This window comes from Mandrillus leucophaeus, unplaced genomic scaffold (genome assembly GCF_000951045.1).
Source record: "Mandrillus leucophaeus isolate KB7577 unplaced genomic scaffold, Mleu.le_1.0 Scaffold462, whole genome shotgun sequence".
Lineage (NCBI taxonomy): Eukaryota > Metazoa > Chordata > Mammalia > Primates > Cercopithecidae > Mandrillus > Mandrillus leucophaeus.
The window spans coordinates 3029287-3047251 of record NW_012104943.1 but is presented as its reverse complement, the minus strand read 5'-3'; the positions used below and the strand labels follow the sequence as shown (position 1 = coordinate 3047251).

At 41.3% G+C, this 17965-nt stretch overlaps 1 protein-coding gene across 3 annotated transcripts; it reads left to right on the top strand.

The window, feature by feature from the left end:
- The first annotated feature begins 66 nt into the window (after positions 1 to 66).
- Positions 67 to 16721, top strand: MSL3 (male-specific lethal 3 homolog (Drosophila)). Of its 3 annotated transcripts, XM_011994868.1 has the most exons (13): positions 67 to 259; positions 1280 to 1362; positions 1823 to 1918; positions 2252 to 2352; positions 2911 to 2993; positions 3539 to 3661; positions 4244 to 4404; positions 5182 to 5340; positions 6460 to 6722; positions 9574 to 9683; positions 13142 to 13241; positions 13599 to 13683; positions 15955 to 16721. In XM_011994868.1, exons 6-13 carry the CDS (start codon positions 3572 to 3574, stop codon positions 16052 to 16054), a joined length of 1068 nt encoding a protein of 355 aa, XP_011850258.1. In that variant the 5' UTR covers positions 67 to 259; positions 1280 to 1362; positions 1823 to 1918; positions 2252 to 2352; positions 2911 to 2993; positions 3539 to 3571; the 3' UTR covers positions 16055 to 16721. The 3 variants fall into 3 exon arrangements, with proteins under 3 accessions (XP_011850258.1, XP_011850257.1, XP_011850256.1); XM_011994867.1 differs by lacking the exon at positions 67 to 259 and having other exon boundaries at positions 1029 to 1362; XM_011994866.1 differs by lacking the exons at positions 67 to 259; positions 2911 to 2993 and having other exon boundaries at positions 1111 to 1362.
- Positions 16722 to 17965: the final 1244 nt, after the last annotated feature.

Sequence of the window (17965 nt, the reverse complement as noted above, 5' to 3'; positions counted from 1 at the left end):
GCGCTGCGCCTGGGTGTCGGGGCGGGGTCTGGGATGCTTCCACTTCCTTCCGTCAGGCCGGGAGGCGCACGCGCGGTTGGGAGCCTCGCCCGTGCTTTGTCGCGTTACCGGGGCTACCGTTTGCGCCCCGGACTGCAACGGTGGCCGCTGAGGGAGGAGGCCTCTCGAATACGGTTTCTGTCTTCGCGTTAAATCTCTCCTCCTCTGCGGCCCAGTGCCGGGTGGGCTCCTGTGGGACGGCCCTGGCCGTCCGATCCAGGTTCTAATTCATAGTTCCACGGCGCTGGCCGCTGACTTGCGACGTTGTGTCCCTGGGACCCTAGTCCAGTTTAGGCCCCATCCTTCCTGTAGGCCGTGAACCCCACCCCGAGGGCAAAGTTGGCCCAGTGTTTTCGTACCCCAGGGCCTTGCAGCATTTACGTTTTCAAACTCTGAAGGATTTACGTGGGTCTGACCATAGTTGATGGGAATCGCGCCCTGGGCGGGTCCACCTAAGTCTCCGAGAGCTGAGCCACATCTTGCAGCTCCTCAGAATTGGGTGGCGGGCAGGAGTTGGCAGCAGGTCTCCCAGTTCCCCAAGGAAAGCACCCAGGTGCTTTCATTTAAGAGACTTGGCTTCCTAGGGCCTCCTGGGTGAAGCCTTAGGCGGCAGAGACAAGGGCAGTCCCACATGTGTCTTTGGCGATGTCTGGACAGCTCTGTCAATTAGAGATGCTAAAGGACATCCCTAAAGGGATGAGCATATTCTGCCTTCAGTTCCCTCCCCTGCTGCTCCTGTCTTCTAACCTCGTCTGCTGTCCCTCTTTCTCCTTGACCCCGAGCCTCCTCACGGGGCGACACGCCCCATCATTAGTCTTAGTTGTTCCCTCTAGGGACACAACAGGGAGGGATTCCAGAGTCTCCAGCCAGCCGTCCTGGCACTGGATATAGGGGAGCCCAGGAAACTACAACTCCCAGAGGTCTCAGGGCTGCAACTTTCATCTAGCCTGGACTCTTTCCTTAGTGACAAATCGGCCGGCCAATGGCTTCAGAAGCCTCACGCTGTCTCACGCTCAGAGACCAATCACGGGGTGGTTGGACGGATGTTTCCTATTTTGAAGGCGTCCACTCGGGGGAAAAATGATAATTGAAAGGAAAAATATTTCAACCCAGCTCTCGGTCTAAAAGAGGAGAGAATGCTTTCTTTTCTTTAAAAAGAGGTCTATGAATTAGTTTTCCTGATGTAACTTCTAATTTTCTGTATGTCCTATCATTTGTGGGCAATATTTCTTGGTTTCAGATTGTTGATGTTATTGTTGGGAAAGACGAAAAAGGCAGAAAGATCCCAGAATATCTGATCCATTTTAATGGTTGGAACAGAAGGTGAGTGAACTTGTTAAACCAGACTGAAAATTGATTGTCTTTGCAGCACAGGAACATTGCAGACTTCTTTTTAAGTTTTAGAAACACTTGTAGAGAACTTTGTTTCATTTCCTGTTTTTACTTTGTAACACTGCAAACTTCTTTAAGTTTTAGAAACACTTGTAGAGAAGTTTGATTCATTTCCTGTTTTTACTTTGTTACCAGAACTTGCCTATTCTAAGGAATAGTTACTTTTAAGTCGATTGTATTTGAATTCTGTCTGGGTGATTCTGGAAACCCCAGTTGTTTCTCTGTCTGAATGAGTTACTTTTTCAGTTTATTTGCCTCCTCTTTGTGATTTTAAAATATTTAAATCGTTTTCTAAAATGTAATTCTGGGGCATTTCTATTGCTTTGAGGTACTTTTAGCCTTTGTTTTATATCAAACTAAAGTACTGAATTTTCCTTTTTTGTTCAATTAGCTGGGATAGATGGGCAGCCGAAGATCATGTGCTTCGTGATACCGATGAAAATCGTAGATTACAGCGTAAATTGGCAAGAAAAGCTGTAGCTCGCCTGTAAGAATACACAAATCAAGATATAAATGTTATCCATTGTGTTTTCTCTTAGTGTTTTAGACTTTTATGATAGTAATAAAATGACAAATATTTATTAAGTAATTTTACATATTTAAAGTGTGTAAGAGGAAGAGTGTTCCTATGGTATTCTAAATAACCTTAGTGTTTTCAGATTGGTTATTGTATAATCTTCTGAAATGGAAATTACTATTTATGTTCTGAAGTTTAATGATTTTTCAAATGTATTTCATTGTTTATTATATCTTGTTTTGATCTCAGGACTCAAGAGTTCAATGTCAAAATTTATTTCAGTTGTTTGCTACTCTTTTTCAGGAGGAGCACAGGAAGAAAGAAGAAGCGCTGCAGGTTGCCTGGTGTTGACTCTGTCTTAAAAGGCCTCCCCACTGAAGAAAAAGATGAAAATGATGAAAACTGTGAGTAGCTTCACTTCATTTTCTTTGGCCGAAAGAACTTCCACCTAGACTGAGAGAAGGATTCATTGAAATTCTAGACAGGGAAACACTTCAAGCTCATTATGTATAATATTTGCTCCATTTATTTTTGACAATTAAAGTAGCAGTCAATATAAGTCGATAAGTCAGTAATAGCACCTTAGCAGAGTCATGCTTGTGACTGCTGCCCTCTCAGCCAGCATCTTTGTACAAACCCCTCACGGGTGTGTTCTCATGGGATCTGTTCTCTTTTTGGCACCTCCCAGACCTTAGTCTCATTTATGAATGCAACAGGAAACTGTAGGATCCTGACAAAACACTTTCCGATCATTAGCTTGTGTGATTTTTGCATCTGTTGAAATTGGTTGTCAAAATAAATTTCTATTGTGAAAGATACAGCATTTGTGTTTGGCATTTAAAAATACATGGAATTGCAGTTTGTTATTTCCAGTAGCACCCGCACTACAGGTGAAGATCTGTAGACATAAGGGTTGGTGAAGTATATAATGCAAGTTCACCAGATGCTTTTGTTTCACCTAGCATTAAGCAGTTCCTCTGACTGTAGTGAAGACAAGGATGAAGAAATAAGTGAAGAAAGTGATATTGAAGTAAAGACTGAGGTAGTATAAAGTTTTTATTGTAAAAACTTTCTCTTTGTTGTATATTTTAGTGGTAAAAGTTCACAGTGAAATACTCCAGTTGTGAATTGTTTTCTAAAGATACATCTTTTAAACCAATAATGTAAATTTTTATCTGACATTTAAAGAAAAACAACCCTTATAGTCACTGTATGAGTCTCTCAGTGGCTCTTTATGCCCCTAAAATGTTTCCACAAATTATAGTTATCTTTCTTTCCAGTCAAATAATTTGTTTTATAATGATAAATTTCTTTTAATGGAGTCTACAGACTGTGATGTCTTCTGCCTGCTTCCAAAGTTAGTATAAATCCGACTGGTAAACTTAAATGGGAAAGAAATGAAATACATATTTGCATTGTGTTTAGTGCCGCCAAACAAGTTAACTTTTGGCCGTTAACATACTTTTAATTAGAACACCTGGCATACTATGATTGTTGAGGATTAGCTGGGTTTGTTTCATAGCAGGCCTTCCTTGGATATTGACTCTCCTACTGTTTTAAATAGTTAAAAATGGAATTTTGATATTGCAGAAAGAAGAACCAGAGCTTCAAACAAAAAGGGAAATGGAAGAAAGAACAATAACTATAGAAATCCCTGAAGTTCTGAAGAAGCAGCTGGAGGATGATTGTTACTACATTAACAGGAGGAAACGGGTATGTAGGGAGAATGCATAAAACATTGATTTGTTTGGCATTTTCATTTTGCCATATTTTGCAGTCATAGACGTAAGCAATAACGAATTTTGGAGGAATGAAATTTATATTTTTCAGCTTTGTCTGAGTCAAGTTTTAAAGTTCTCTGCCAGTGGTGCTGTGCAGCTGATTAAATTATAACTCACACAGCCCTGGCTGCCCATTAGGGTTGTGTTGGGAGCTTTCCAGAATCCTGCTGCTTATGCTTCAGCCCAGAAGTTAAGAATTAATTGATCTGTGGTGGAGCCCAACTGCAGGTATACTTGAAGGAATCCCCCAGGTTGTTCTAACAGATCACTAAGCTTTAGAATCACTGCTTACATCTATTCAAAAAAGTAATATTGTAATCAACATAAGGTTATGATCAGTAGAGGAAAAAAGATCAAAGAGATTGCAAACATATTTAAGAAGTTCTATTCAAACAGAATTGGCTTTGCTTTATTTTTGAGTTAAAAAATGGTACAGACATGACCAGTGTTTCTTGGAATATGTGGTTTGTTACATTAGGATGCATACATCAGATGTCTATGTTTTTGTTAACAGTTAGTGAAACTTCCATGCCAGACCAACATCATAACGATTTTGGAATCCTATGTGAAGCATTTTGCTATCAATGCAGCCTTTTCAGCCAATGAGAGACCTCGTCACCATCACGTTATGCCACATGCCAACATGAACGTGCATTATATCCCAGCAGAAAAGAAGTGAGTACTGGCATGTTTGGTATTTTGTGGTTCTCTCTGTATTAGAGAGGTGGCTTCCATTTAGAATAGGTGACACTTGTCTCTCCTCAGTTATTTTGAATTCATTTAATGTTTAATAATTGATAATTCATTGAATCATCTAATATTAAAACCTTGTCACTTTTGTGAAATCTTCAGTACTTCAATAACTATTTACACATCTGACATGGATGCATTGAAAGTGCACTGCCTCAGCACAGAGACAGTTTTTTCGGTGATACTGTTTAGGGCAAGAACTTTCCTTGAGAAGCACCAGAATGGACAGTAAGGATTTCTCAAAGCTTGTTTACAAACAGATTTTCATTCCAGTCAGAGAAAGCTTCCTTGCATCCTGCCTGGCATGCATGACCCAGCTGGACAAGAGGCAGAAAGGTGGAGTGTTGGAGTTAAAGCAAGGGTTAGGGGTTCACTAGGGTCAAGCTGTTTCATTTTGCAGTGATAGGGGTGTGTCCACCTGTCCACTTTTGCAGCACAGGCTGCTGGACACCTCTGTGGCCTTGAACGTATTTATTTGTGTTTAGTGGGGTAAGGTAAAGTGACTGCTGTACTTTCTGCACTTATGTTTTCCTATGTAATCTTGACAGCTACAAATCCATTTCATTTTGTGTGTACGTAGGTGTAATATATAATGATTAGATTTCAAACTGCCCTATTAAAAATCGGCAACTTCATTGTGAAATTTTGGAAAGTACCTCTTACTTAATTGTGTCTGTAATCTCTTCTTTTTAATCCTGCCAGTGTTGACCTTTGTAAGGAGATGGTGGATGGATTAAGAATAACCTTTGATTACACTCTCCCGTTGGTTTTACTCTATCCATATGAGCAAGCTCAGTATAAAAAGGTGACTTCGTCTAAGTTTTTTCTTCCCATTAAGGAAAGTGCCACAAGCACTAACAGGTAAGTTATATAGCCTGCACTTTCACCCTCACATGTCAGCAGTACAATAATAAGATCCTTATTTTGAAGAGTTCAATCTGATAGTGTGGACCAACATGTTTGGAGGAGGGAAGGAAATGAAAATGTGTGTCCTGGAGGTTTTCTTTTTTCGTGGGTAAGCTAAGTCATCATTTCACTTTCATATGGCTCTGGCAGATTTTACCAAGTGAAGACCCCAGCATAAAGAACTTAGGTGGGATGATGAGCAGCTACCCCATTTTTGGGGAAGATGGTAGGGGGTGGGGTGAAGAGAGCACAGGGTGAGGAGAGTGGAAGGGGTAAGTTTGAATTGAGCCCCCTCACTGGCTGTTTGTGTTAGTGGCAGAGGTTCCTTAGGTGCCTCCTTCTTTTGCAGGTGTGGGATGGACTGAAGGCAAGCCTAGCTAGTAATATTAAATGGGAATGTTCACACAGGGCCTGCAAACTTTGGCCTTCAATAAAAGTTACTTCTCTTCTTGCTCTGCGATGTCACCACTTTTCCTCCCTCAGTTACCAAGCATGCTCTGTTCTTTTTTGAGGGGGCAGGGAGGGGGATCCTGCAACCTAAAGTCTTTCCCTTAATCTCTGTAAGGTATTGTGCTCGCTCCCTCTTGCCTCTCTTCCTGAGAGAGTGGTCTGTTGTCATGATTTCCATTCATCTGTCTCCTCTGTTAACCACTTATCGTCTGCCTTCATCTACTGCTGTGCTGCAAAACTGCCTGCAGGTGAACTGATAACCTCCCACTTGCAGCGTGCTGCCCTTTGCCTTGGCCACCTTGCCCTGCCCTCCCTTTCTCCCTCTGCTTCATGGCTATTGGCTCCCCAGCTTCTCTTTCCGCCTGGCCACCATCTCCTCTCAGCCATCCTTCCTTTGATAGCGTCTCTCTCCTTTCCCTTTCCCCATGTCAGTTTCACTCCAGGTGAGAGGCCTGCAGGACTCACTGGGGGTGCCTTGCAGAGTTATGGAGAGGGTCCAAGTGACTTATGTACATATTTACAACCTTCCTGGAGTAGAGAGAGCATTTCGTGTCTTCAGAAGCACTCCATGTTCTGGAAAGGCCCTTTGAGCCAGCTGTGTGTGACATTCTCCATCTTCCCTAGGAGCCAGGAGGAACTGTCTCCCAGCCCGCCTTTGTTGAATCCATCCACGCCACAGTCCACAGAGAGTCAGCCGACCACTGGTGAACCAGCCACCCCTAAAAGGCGCAAAGCTGAGCCAGAAGCATTGCAGTCTCTGAGGCGGTCCACGCGCCACAGTGCCAACAGTGACAGGCTTTCCGAAAGCAGCGCTTCACCTCAGCCCAAGCGCCGGCAGCAGGACACGTCCGCCAGCATGCCCAAGCTCTTCCTGCACCTGGAAAAGAGTAGGTTCATTCTCGGGTGCTCCAGGCCGGGGAGAGCCAGCGTGTACCTTGTGCCTAGTCAGTGCCAGGCATGGTGCTGAAGTTACGTGTTTATGTACAGTGCGTGTGATTCCCATGTCCAAAGTGCTGTTAATGCTGCCTGCTTCCTGGAGCTGTAGACAGTTGAAGCACCTGGCGCAGATTGCAGTGCAGCTGTGGTGGAGGCAGGACTGGGCTGTTTCCTCAGCCTTTTTTTGCCATCACTCTACCGATTGTGAGCAAATTGAGTTATCAGAATTCTATATATTGTGTAGCTAGGCCTAACGAAGCATTCAAAATGAGCAATTCTAATGGGTTGTTTAGCTTTTTGTTTTCTTTGTACTCTATCTCTGTAGTCTCTCCATTCTAAAGTTAATTTGGAAAGGTCTGTCCTAAAATATCAAAGTAAGAATGCTCAGATTTCCATAATCTCTTCTTACCTCCTCTCAGCCCAACTCAAACTCCATCAGATCTGCTCACCTTGATTTTCAGCTGGAATGTTTCAATGGGCAAAATAAATTAGACAAGAGTTAACTTTCTTTTTTTCCAAAATACACACAGGTTGATTTGCTGTAGTATAAAACTTAGAAGTAAGCCACTGCTAATTAATCATTTTAAACTGTCAAAAACTGCGAAAACAGGTGTCATGAATCAGATACAATTACTGTGGAAACTAACATTAGCTATCATACACTAACCAGGCATTTTTTTCCCAAATTAATTAAAATCTGGTTGTTTAGCCTGTGCTAATGAAGCGCTCTTACTAGGAGTATTCACTTTACATTGAAGATCTCATTCACAAATCAAATACAGGGTGCTCTGTGCTTATATGCTTCCACCCTTGACTGCCAACAACGTGTGAAATGGAAAGTTGATGGCAGCAGGGCCGACGATGCCACCTGGTGCCTAGCGGGCTCAGTGACTTAGGAAGTCAGCAGTAGGGGAGGCAGCTTGCATGCCTGTCCACCGGTACACTGTGTGGAGGTGGAAACAGAGCTACACCAGCAGGTGCCAAGCACCCAACTGCAGAGATGGAAGCCTAGTTGCCTTCCTTTCACAGAGCTCAGCTGCTCGCAGGCTGTGAAATCTAAGACACCCCTCATAAATATCAAAAACACCTCCAAAGCTAAGGTCAGTGTAAAACTATTTGGAGTCGAATCCCCATGCCCCAGTAGGCATATCTTGTGTATGACCTGTGCCCTGTTCTTCCCTCAGCCCCTCCTGCTGTGCTGACTCCTTCAGGGGTCCTTCTAAGCATCATCCTGTTGGAACTCCCAAAACTGTCATCACAGTGCCATTCTGTGTTCAGGTGCCCGTTTCCTTGTGTACATCCTGTCCCTGCCATATCATAAGGTCCTGAGAGAAGGGACTGACTTGTTGATTGTGTCAGCCCATCACAGCTCAGTTTTGGGGCATAGTTCCAGGTGCGTGAAAGTATTTGCTGATTCTTTGAAGATTGAGAAAGCTCAGAAAGGCAGAGTTGAAGAAGACATACCTTTAAGAGAAGCCCTTTGAATAATCAAGTGCTAAAACAAAGTTAGGTGCTTTTTAAAAACAGCTTGATTGAGATATAATCCACATACCTTAAAATTCACACATTTAAAGTTTTTAGTGTCTCCAGACACAGTGGCTCATGCCTGTGAGACTGGGGCAGGAGGATCACTTGAGGCCAGGAGTTCAAGATCAGCCTGGGCAATATAGTGAAACCCCATCTCTTAAAGAAAAAAATAGCCAGGTGTGATGATGTGCACCTATAGTCCCAGCTACTTGGGAGGCTGCAGCTGTGGCTATGGCTGAGGCTGAAACTGGAGGATCGCTTGAGGCCCAGAGTCCAAGACTGCAGTGAGCTCTTATTGGGCCACTGCAGTCGAGCCTGGGCAACACAAAGAGACCACACTGTCTGATAGATAACTAACAAAATAATTTCAGTTGGGCAAAACTAAAGAGTTGGGCAACCATCACTGAAATCAGTTTCAGACATTTTCACCACTCCAAAAAAGAAACCCCACATCGACTAGCAGTTACTCATTTGCCTCTCCCTATGTCCCCTGACAACCATTAATCTATTTGTCTCTATAGATTTGCCAGTTTGGGGCATTTCATATAAATGGAATCATCTGTATGTAAGTGGGTAATAAGGATTGGTTGATTGAAGATTGAAAAGGGTCAGCTGGGAAAATTTTTAAAAAGACAGTGTTTTTAAAAGTGCTACAAAATAAAGTGCTATCTTTTTCTGTTTCTCTTTGTATTTTTTATTTTTTATTTGTATTTATTGATGTGAAATTCACATGTAAAATTAACCATTATAAAGTGAATAATTCAGTGGCACTTAGCAGCTTTATTGACACATCCACATATACAGTTCAATCCAATAGTTTTTAGTGTATTCACAGAGTTGTGCGATCATCTGCACAGTCAATTCCAGAACATTTTTAGCACCCCCAAAAAGAAACCCCATACCCAGTAGCAATCACTCCCCACTTCGCCTTCTGCAAGCTCCTGGCAACCACTAAGGTGCTTTCGGTCTCTCTGGATTTGCCTACCCTGGGTATTTCATATAAATGGAAACATAGTATGTGGCCCTTTGTGATTGGCTCCATTCACTAAGTCTAGTCTTTTAAGGTTCATCCACATTGTAGCATGTGTCAGTGCTTTATTCCTTATTTTTTTAACCAAATAAAATTCAGGTGCTGTTATAAAAGGAAAGTCTTATTGTTAAAGGTTGGTACTTTCTGAGAACCAAGTTTAGATTTATGTTCTGCAGTTTTTAACAGTCTTGAAGCAGTCTTTAATTCAGTTGCTGTGTGAATAATTTCATGTTTTTCTTTGGAAGAAACACCTGTGCATAGCAGATCATCTTCACCTATTCCTCTGACTCCTAGCAAGGAAGGGAGTGCTGTGTTTGCTGGCTTTGAAGGGAGAAGAACTAATGAAATAAATGAGGTAAAGAATGTTTGATGTTTGTTCCCAATGGTTCCTTCATTTGTGATTACTTTGATTCTATAGGTGGAAGTCAAGGTTCTTGAAGCATCATGTTGCTATTACTGTAAACATTAACAAAATTGTACGTAAGATTATGCTTAACACTGTGGGTTTTGGTTTCTAAAGCGAGAAAATTGTTAGGATTTCAGCCCTACACTGACAATTATCTTTTAAATAAGTGCAATTATTGAAATGCCAGTATTTTTACTTTATAGAACAGATGTCAATACATCTTTTCCACAGAGGGCCAGAGGGTACATACTTTAGGCTATTTGTGGGCCATATGGTGTCTGTCAAGGTTACTTAACTCCAAAAGTAGCCACAGATAGTATGTAAATAAAATGAGTGTGCTATATTCCAATAAAACTTGATTTATGGACACTGAAATTTGACTAGCATTTAATTTTCATGTGTTTGAAAATTTTGTTTGTTTTTCAATCATTTAAAAATATAACATCCACTCTTAGCTTGTGGGCAATATAGAAACAGGCAGTAGTTGGGCGGGCTGTGACCAGCAGGCTGTAGTTTTCTGACTCCAACTTTAAATACTTGATTCCCCTCCATCATTAACAGTAATACCAATAGCCGTCCCTTCAGGGATGTGCTCTAGGCCACCACTGTGCCAGACTCTTGAACCCAATTACTTTGAATTCTCGAGATCAGTCTTGCCACCAGATTTCCACTTGATAGATGGGAAAACTTTTCATTTTAAAACTATTTTTAAGGCCCATTAGGTGATCTGTAGGTGGTGAGTTTGTCAGGGATTCTAAAGACGTCTCAGTCTATCAGCAAATTCTGTGAAAGTCTCCTAGGAGGTGAGATTTCTTTTTTTTTTTTTTTTAAGTGAGTAGGAGTTGCACAGGGGAAAATGGCTTTGCTAGGCAAAGAACATTTTTTTTGACACAGGGTCTCACTCTCATGCTGTCACCCAGGCTGCAGTGCAGTGGCAGGATGTTAGCTCACTGTAGCCTCCACCTCCTGGGCTCAAGCGATCCTCCTGCCTCAGCCTCCCAAGTAGCTGGAACTACAGGCTCAAGACACTATGGCCTGGCTAATTTTTGCATTTTTTGTACAGACTAGGTTTTGCCATGTTGCCCAGGCTGGTCACCAACTCCTGAGCTCAAGTGATCCTCCCACCTCTGCCTCCCAGAGTGCTGGGATTACAGGCATGAGCCACTGTGCCCAACCTAGGCAAACAGCACTTGATGATGGGAAGAGAGGTCACAAAACTTTCTTCCAGCTGATAACTATCTTCAGTAGTGTGTACCCTAAGGTCTCTCCAGAGACTGCTCAACTCTGCTGTTCCAGCAGCAAAGCCATAAACAAAGGGACGTGGCTCTGCCTTAAACAAAGGGGTATGGCTCTGTGTGCTGCCCCCTCAATTCATTCATGGACACTGAGAATTTAATGTCATATGATTTTCACATATCACAAAATATTATTATGATTTTTTTTCCCCAACCATTTTGAACATATGAGCATTGGGCTGGACTTGCCCAGGGGCTACAGTTGGCTGACCCCATAGAGAATCTAGAAAGCCTAATTTGTGTTATGATGATTGTTGAGGGTAGGTTAGGAAATCCCTAGTTCAAGCAGTCTCTGACACGCCCATTTTTCAGATAAGAATGCACTGCGAATTTTATTGAAGGGAAATCGTGAATTTAAGGGGCATCTGAGTTGTCAAGGGCCATTCCCACACTGGTCTGCAGTGTGAATGCGCCACCTAGTGGTTATAGGTACAGCTGCAACTTACAGTTTAAAAGTGCTTTCTGGGAAATGGTTAGGGTTCAGGCGACTCTCACAAGGACTCATGAGACCTTTGTGGATTCCCACCTTCTTACGTACCTCTACCACTGTATTTTTTGACCAGGGCTCTTTCTCTCAGTACTAGTCACTGCTCCACAGTACTAGGGGCTGGTCTGGGCCAGCGCATGCCAGTAAAGACCCATCGATGGTTCCCATACATATCCCATTGGGAATTCCTCCGACTAGAAACCTACTGTTTTCCCCCTGGAAAATGTGTCTTCATAAATAGAAGGTTATAAACTGCCTTGAAACACAGAATTGAGTGAGTGAGGTAGAGCCAGATGACCTGCTTTTGTACATGCCAAGTGCTGTTCATGCCTCTGAGATTGCAAAGTCCTGTATGTTTCCTTTGAGTCACTTTCAGAACGGTTCCAAAGCTTCAGCTGTGTGCACTGGGCAGGTGATGGAGATGTTGTAAAGTTGCTGGAACGATCCCTTCCCTCAGTGCTCCACAGTGCAGAAGTGGGCGCTGCTGGTGGAGACCTAGGCGAGAATCTAGGCCTGGCTAGGCAGGGGCCGAAGTGAAGCTAGGCCTTTGTCCTGGATCCTTCAGGGCCACCTTGGTGCTTATTAGCTTCTGGCAGTTTCATGTTGTTAAACTGACTATATCAGCATTTCTGAGTTTGTGGGGGCACCTTTCTGCTTTGTCTGCTGGAGGGCTTTCTGCAGTCTGACTATTTTCATGTTGAATATGACGTCCCAAAAGCCAAAGTAGCAGCTGAGTAGAGTAGGCTCTGGTTCTATAATTTACTGAACTACTTTTACGGAAATTCATCAGAGATTTTTGAAATGCAACTCTCCCTCTAACAAAAGCCCCAAGTCCACCCACAGTTCAGAAATTCAGAATGAAGACAAATCAATTATCAGGTTTGAAGTCTATTTCAGTTGATTCAAGGATTAAAAAATTCAAATTCATTTCCATAATGAATCTAACAGCCAGAAATTAAGGAATCTTGAAACAACAGTAATACTATTCAGAACATCTATGGATTACTTTTTAATGCTTCATTCTGTCTCTAGTGCAACAGGATTTTCTTTTTTCTGGGTGGGGGGAGGGAAGGAGGGGCAGAGTTTCACTTTTGTCACCCAGGCTGGAGTGCAGTGGCACAACCTTGGCTCACTGTAACCTCTGCCTCCCCAGTTCCAATGATTCTCCTGCCTCAGCCTCCCAAGTAGCTGGGATTACAGGTGTCCACCACCACACCTGGCTAATTTTTTGTATTTTTAGTAGAGATGGGGTTTCAATGTATTGGCTAGGCTGGTCTCAAACTCCTGACCTCAGGTGATCCACCCATCTTGGCCTCCCAAAGTGCTGGGATTACAGGTGTGAGCCATCGCACCTGGCCATGCAGCAGGATTTTCAATAACGGGGCTAAAGAACCCAAACAGAGTTATTTACAGGGAATAACTGTTGCAAGTTAAGAAATTAAAGACTTTTTAAATCTATTTTAAGTGTTTTTGCCTTTCATCTTTGTTTTTTGTAAGCTTGTGTTTATTTTGATACAACGGCTTATTTTTTCCCCTCTACGTACAATTTACTATCATAATTGTTAGGTGGTTGGAAGTGTCTCCATTAAGAGTGACAAAAACAATTCAATTCGTGCTTTTTCCAGGTCCTTTCCTGGAAACTTGTGCCTGACAATTACCCGCCAGGTGACCAGCCGCCTCCACCCTCTTACATTTATGGGGCACAACATTTGTTGCGATTGTTTGGTAAGAATCCTGATTCCTGCTTTCTTTCCATTTTTCATTTTGCATTCTCTTGTTAGCTTTCTATACACCTTGTGGTTTGGGCTATAATTGTCTAAGAAATTTGGGGATCTAAGAAAAATCAAAGGTAACCTATCAAAAGGCACTGAATGAATCTTAAATTTCATAAAAATTATGTTTGTAATATTTGTACTGCTACACTGTCTTTGCTCAGTAAGAGTTTGGGGTTTTGTTTGATAATCTGGATGTTAATTTCAGTTCCAATAGAGATAAGGAGGGGCCCAGACCTTCCCTGAGTGAATCCTATGCATTGTCAGATTCTACTAATTGTGAATGGTTTTACCTTTATTTTTAATGCAGTGAAACTTCCAGAAATCCTTGGAAAGATGTCCTTTTCTGAGAAGAATCTGAAGGCTTTATTGAAGCACTTTGATCTCTTTTTGAGGTATTTTTATTACTTTGTCAAAACTTACATCTGTTGCCATATATGTGGCTTCTCTGAACTTCTCTTTAGCACATAGGGAAGTCAGCTCTGTGGTATTTTAAATAGTAGAAGTATTACCTAAGTATGGTTGGTTCTAACCGTAATGGGAATTAGGAGTGGGTTTTTTTGGTATTTCTTTTTTCCATAATTTCTCTGGTTTCTGAGTTAGGGGCATTCATTGTACAGAGGTGAAGCTTTTTGTCTCACTAGAAGGATTTAATTAAAAAACCTTATACATAGAAAATAAATTTTCTAAAGTAGAAGTGATTGAGATTGATGATAATTCAGTTTTACATTTTTTTATTCAACAGTACCTCAAGCATTGGACTTTCCTTTGTTGCATGTACATAAACTAACGTAAATAGTAGCATGTATAGGTTGGATTTTGGTGTTTAGAATTAAGAGAAAAGACCCCTTGTCTGTGTTGTCATGTATGAATTCAGACAAAGGTATTGTTTCCTGCAGCTGACAAAGCCAGTCATTTTTTTTATCTAATAGGATCATTTGACCTGAGGCTCTGCTGTGTCCTCTCCCTTCCAGATGATGCCTGTGGACCACTTCCTCTCCTTGGCCTTCAAGGCTAGTCATTCCCCTGCCTCACCCAGCTCATCCTGGCTACCTGACTTTGTTTCTTCCTTCTCTTTAAGGAGCATCTCTTCCTTGTATCCAGGCCCCACCCTGACTCATCAAAGTAGGATTTACCACAGAGTGGAGAGCATCCCAGCCAGGGAAATTGTCTTGTGGTTTTAAGAGATCCTTTCATGTAGGCATTTTGAATAAAATGTCCATGAGTGAAATTAGACTTTACAACATTCTCTTGGAAACAAGTTTCCAAAATACCCTCTTCCCTCCCAGCCTCTTCCTCAACAAAACCCACAACTCTGTTTGGCATAAAATTTTATAAACTGAAATCAAATAGTGCCAAGAAAATATGAAGAGTCAGCTGCAGGATAGCATAGGAAATCCTGCTTATTTTGATGCATACCTAATACAAAATAGAAATTAGAATTTTAGGAAGTAACTTAGGAGGATTTATTAATAAACCTAGTAAGAGGTTTTAAAAATGTATTCGAAGATAACAACCAGAATCAATGGACTCAATGATCATAAAAAGAGTACACTCATAGAAGAAAATGAGTTAGCTATCCAGTGAGTTTTGACTCAATTTATACTAAAGAAGGTTTGTACATTTTTAGGAATTTGGGCAGGTGGGAGTCACTGGGAAGCAAGCATAAGGCTAATGTGCTTATTAGTGAATAATGCACATGTGAGAATGTCTTAGCCCTCCATGGCAAAATCAGTTGAATTTTGAGTCAAGATATCATCTGTGTATTGCAGACTCTTGAATGACCAGCACATTTTTTAACATCCGTCTTCATACATATGAGTCTTTTCTATGTCTTGGTACTGTCAGCTAGAACTGTAACATCTTTTGGCATGGCAAATTAGGACACCAAATGCCATTACTAGTTGTTCTGTTCAATTTTTGTGTGACTTTGCTCATATAAATGATGTACATTTCTCAAGTGAGATTTATTGTTTATAATCGTTTTTTATTTTTTATTTTATTTGCTGCTTTTTTTTTTTTTTTGAGACAGAGTCTCACTCTGTCGCCCCAGCTGGAGTGCAGTGGCACGATCGTGGCTCACTGCAAGCTCCGACTCCCAGATTCATGCGATTCTCCTGCGTCAGCCTCCCAAGTAGCTGGGACTATAGGCACCCGCCACCACGCCTGGCTAATTTTTTTGTGTTTTTAGTAAAGATGGAGTTTCACTGTGTTAGCTAGCATGTTCTCGATCTCCTGACCTCGTGACTGCCTGCCTCGGCCTCCCAAAGTGCTGGGATTACAGGTGTGAGCCACCGTGCCCAGCCTATAATCTGTTGTTTTTAATAGTTTGTTTGAACAACAGAAAAATGTAGAAACATTCACGGGCTTCCCCCCGCCACAGAAGTGTTTATATAACCGGACTGCCACCTAGTGGAGTGTAGGTTCTGTTTCCATTTGTACACTTGATGATGGTGAAGGCATTCAGATAAGTAGTAATTCACATAGAAGCTGGATAAGTGCAGTGAAAATAATCAATATAGAGAGATCAAAATTATAGTCATTTTTTTTCTTCCTAATACCAAAAAAACAGTTGAAATGTTAGTAGGTTGAAAGTCAATATTTTGCTTGATGATATTTAGTCCTTAGTTAGTATGGTGCTCACTGGGGCTATTTTTTCTTTTCAGGTTTTTAGCAGAATACCATGATGACTTCTTCCCAGAGTCGGCTTACGTCGCTGCCTGTGAGGCACATTACAGCACCAAGAACCCCCGGGCAATTTATTAAAATGTTGATGGTTCTGTAAGAGCAACTGCTCTGTCTAGTTTGGCGCTCTGGATTCCAGGTGAACAACTTAACAAGGTGGTGGGTCTTTACCCACAGCACAAACACAGTGCCCACCTTGGGGCTCTGTTGTTTGAGTTGCCCACATACTGCAGTTATTCTGTTAGGAATGATTCCCTGGGTGCCTGAAAGTGCTCTGACACGACACTTGTTACTGTGCAGGCCATCTGTGATGGCAAGGAAAAAGCAACTATGTTCACAGTGAAAGGTTCGTGGAATAGGTTAGGCCATTTCAGTAGACATTGCAGTTAGTTAGCAAGAACCACGTTGTCTCTTTATGTTGTATTTTTTATTTTTTGCAAATTGGTTTTATTTTTTTGATGAAGCTGAGCAACTCTGTCCAACAAGGTTTAGTTTGTACTTGGAAACCACAAAGTAGTCTCAAAGTATTTTAGAGGGAATCGATATTGATGGCAAAAGAAAATTTGCAGCTATACATTTGCTTCTAACGGTTCCCTCTCTGTGAAACATTATTTTTGGTGATCTAAAGAAAGCATTGCCTTTCTTGTTTGAGATTTTAGGGCTATACTTTGTTGTGTAATGTTATGGTTCCCTTTCTGTAAAATGTTATTTTTGGTGATCTAAATAAAGCCTGTCTTGTTTGAAAGAACCAGGAGAGAGAGTTTTCACTCTGGCCTTGTCCTCTTTAATGCAGGATAACAGTGGGGTAACCTTTTGACTCATAACTTTAGGTTTCATTTTGTTTTTCCTTTGTGCCTTTTTTGTTAAATCCCTCTTTGGTTTTGCCTCACTTGGCAGCAGGACCAGACAGTGGTTCCTAGAAGTTTCTGCAGTTCTGTGCTGTCTGGTTGCTGCATTGTGGGCTCATCTGGGGCCAACCCCAGTTTATCCTCCTCCTCCCTCATTACCAACTGACAGTCTCTGCAGTCACTCCTCTAATCCTTATTTTAGTCTCACATGCCTCCCCCATCTTCAGATGTTTTAGAAAGTTCTAACTTCATAGAAAGGGTATCAGTATCATACCAGCATTGAATATAGCACGTGCTTTGTGACTCAACTCAGCAGACCTTAACTTCCAAAGACCACTGGTTGTGAACAAGGGCCACAAGGATTTTTTTAAAAATCTGTAGATGGTTTCATCAAAGTGACTTATGCATACACTGACCAATGAGAATCAATACTGTGCACTTAATTGCTAAGTTAGACGTGGGTTTTGGTTTCTCATCCGGAGTAGTACTCAGGTTCGTGGTAGTTTTTATCTCCATTTGGTTTATGCAATGCTTGTTTAAATCTAGCGCACCTGCAGTGTGCTCTGAATTGCTTAAAAAGTTGAATCAGTAATTACTTATGGCCAGGAAAAGGAAAAAGATTTTCTTTTGTACGACTCAACTTGTTTAAATGTCTCCAATGAAGTGAGCCCAGACTTTGTTGGAACATTTGTATAGGCACATACCTTGAGTTTACAGTTAATTCATTTTCTAATAAGGAACAATTTATTTTCTTCCCCTAAAGGCGTTTTTTAAATACAACTTCAAAAGTTGATGATGTTCAGCTTTGGTTGATTTAAGTACTAATTTTTCATCAAAACACCTATCCCTCTATTGTTTATTACTAATAATTCAAAATATTCCTCAGATAAAAATATTTAAATGTCTAAATAATCCTTATACAAATTACAAATTATCTTCCTTTTGTTAATTTTTAAACTGTTACTTTCTTAAACTGCCAGACCTTACAGTTGTTAAGTCTTGCATTCATTGTCAATGTTTTCCTTTTAGTAGTAATTTAAAAGCACGTTGAAAACGATATTTCAATAACTTCTGTATCAGATCCTTGTACTAGATCTTTGACAAAAACTTGTGAGAACAAAAAAACAATTTCTGAGCAGAAATA

Coding starts and splice junctions, on each gene's coding strand:
- MSL3 (XM_011994866.1), top strand. Junction 6,723..9,573: donor CTTCCTGCACCTGGAAAAGA/GTAGGTTCATTC, acceptor TTTCTTTGGAAG/AAACACCTGTGCATAGCAGA. Junction 13,684..15,954: donor CACTTTGATCTCTTTTTGAG/GTATTTTTATTA, acceptor TTTTCTTTTCAG/GTTTTTAGCAGAATACCATG.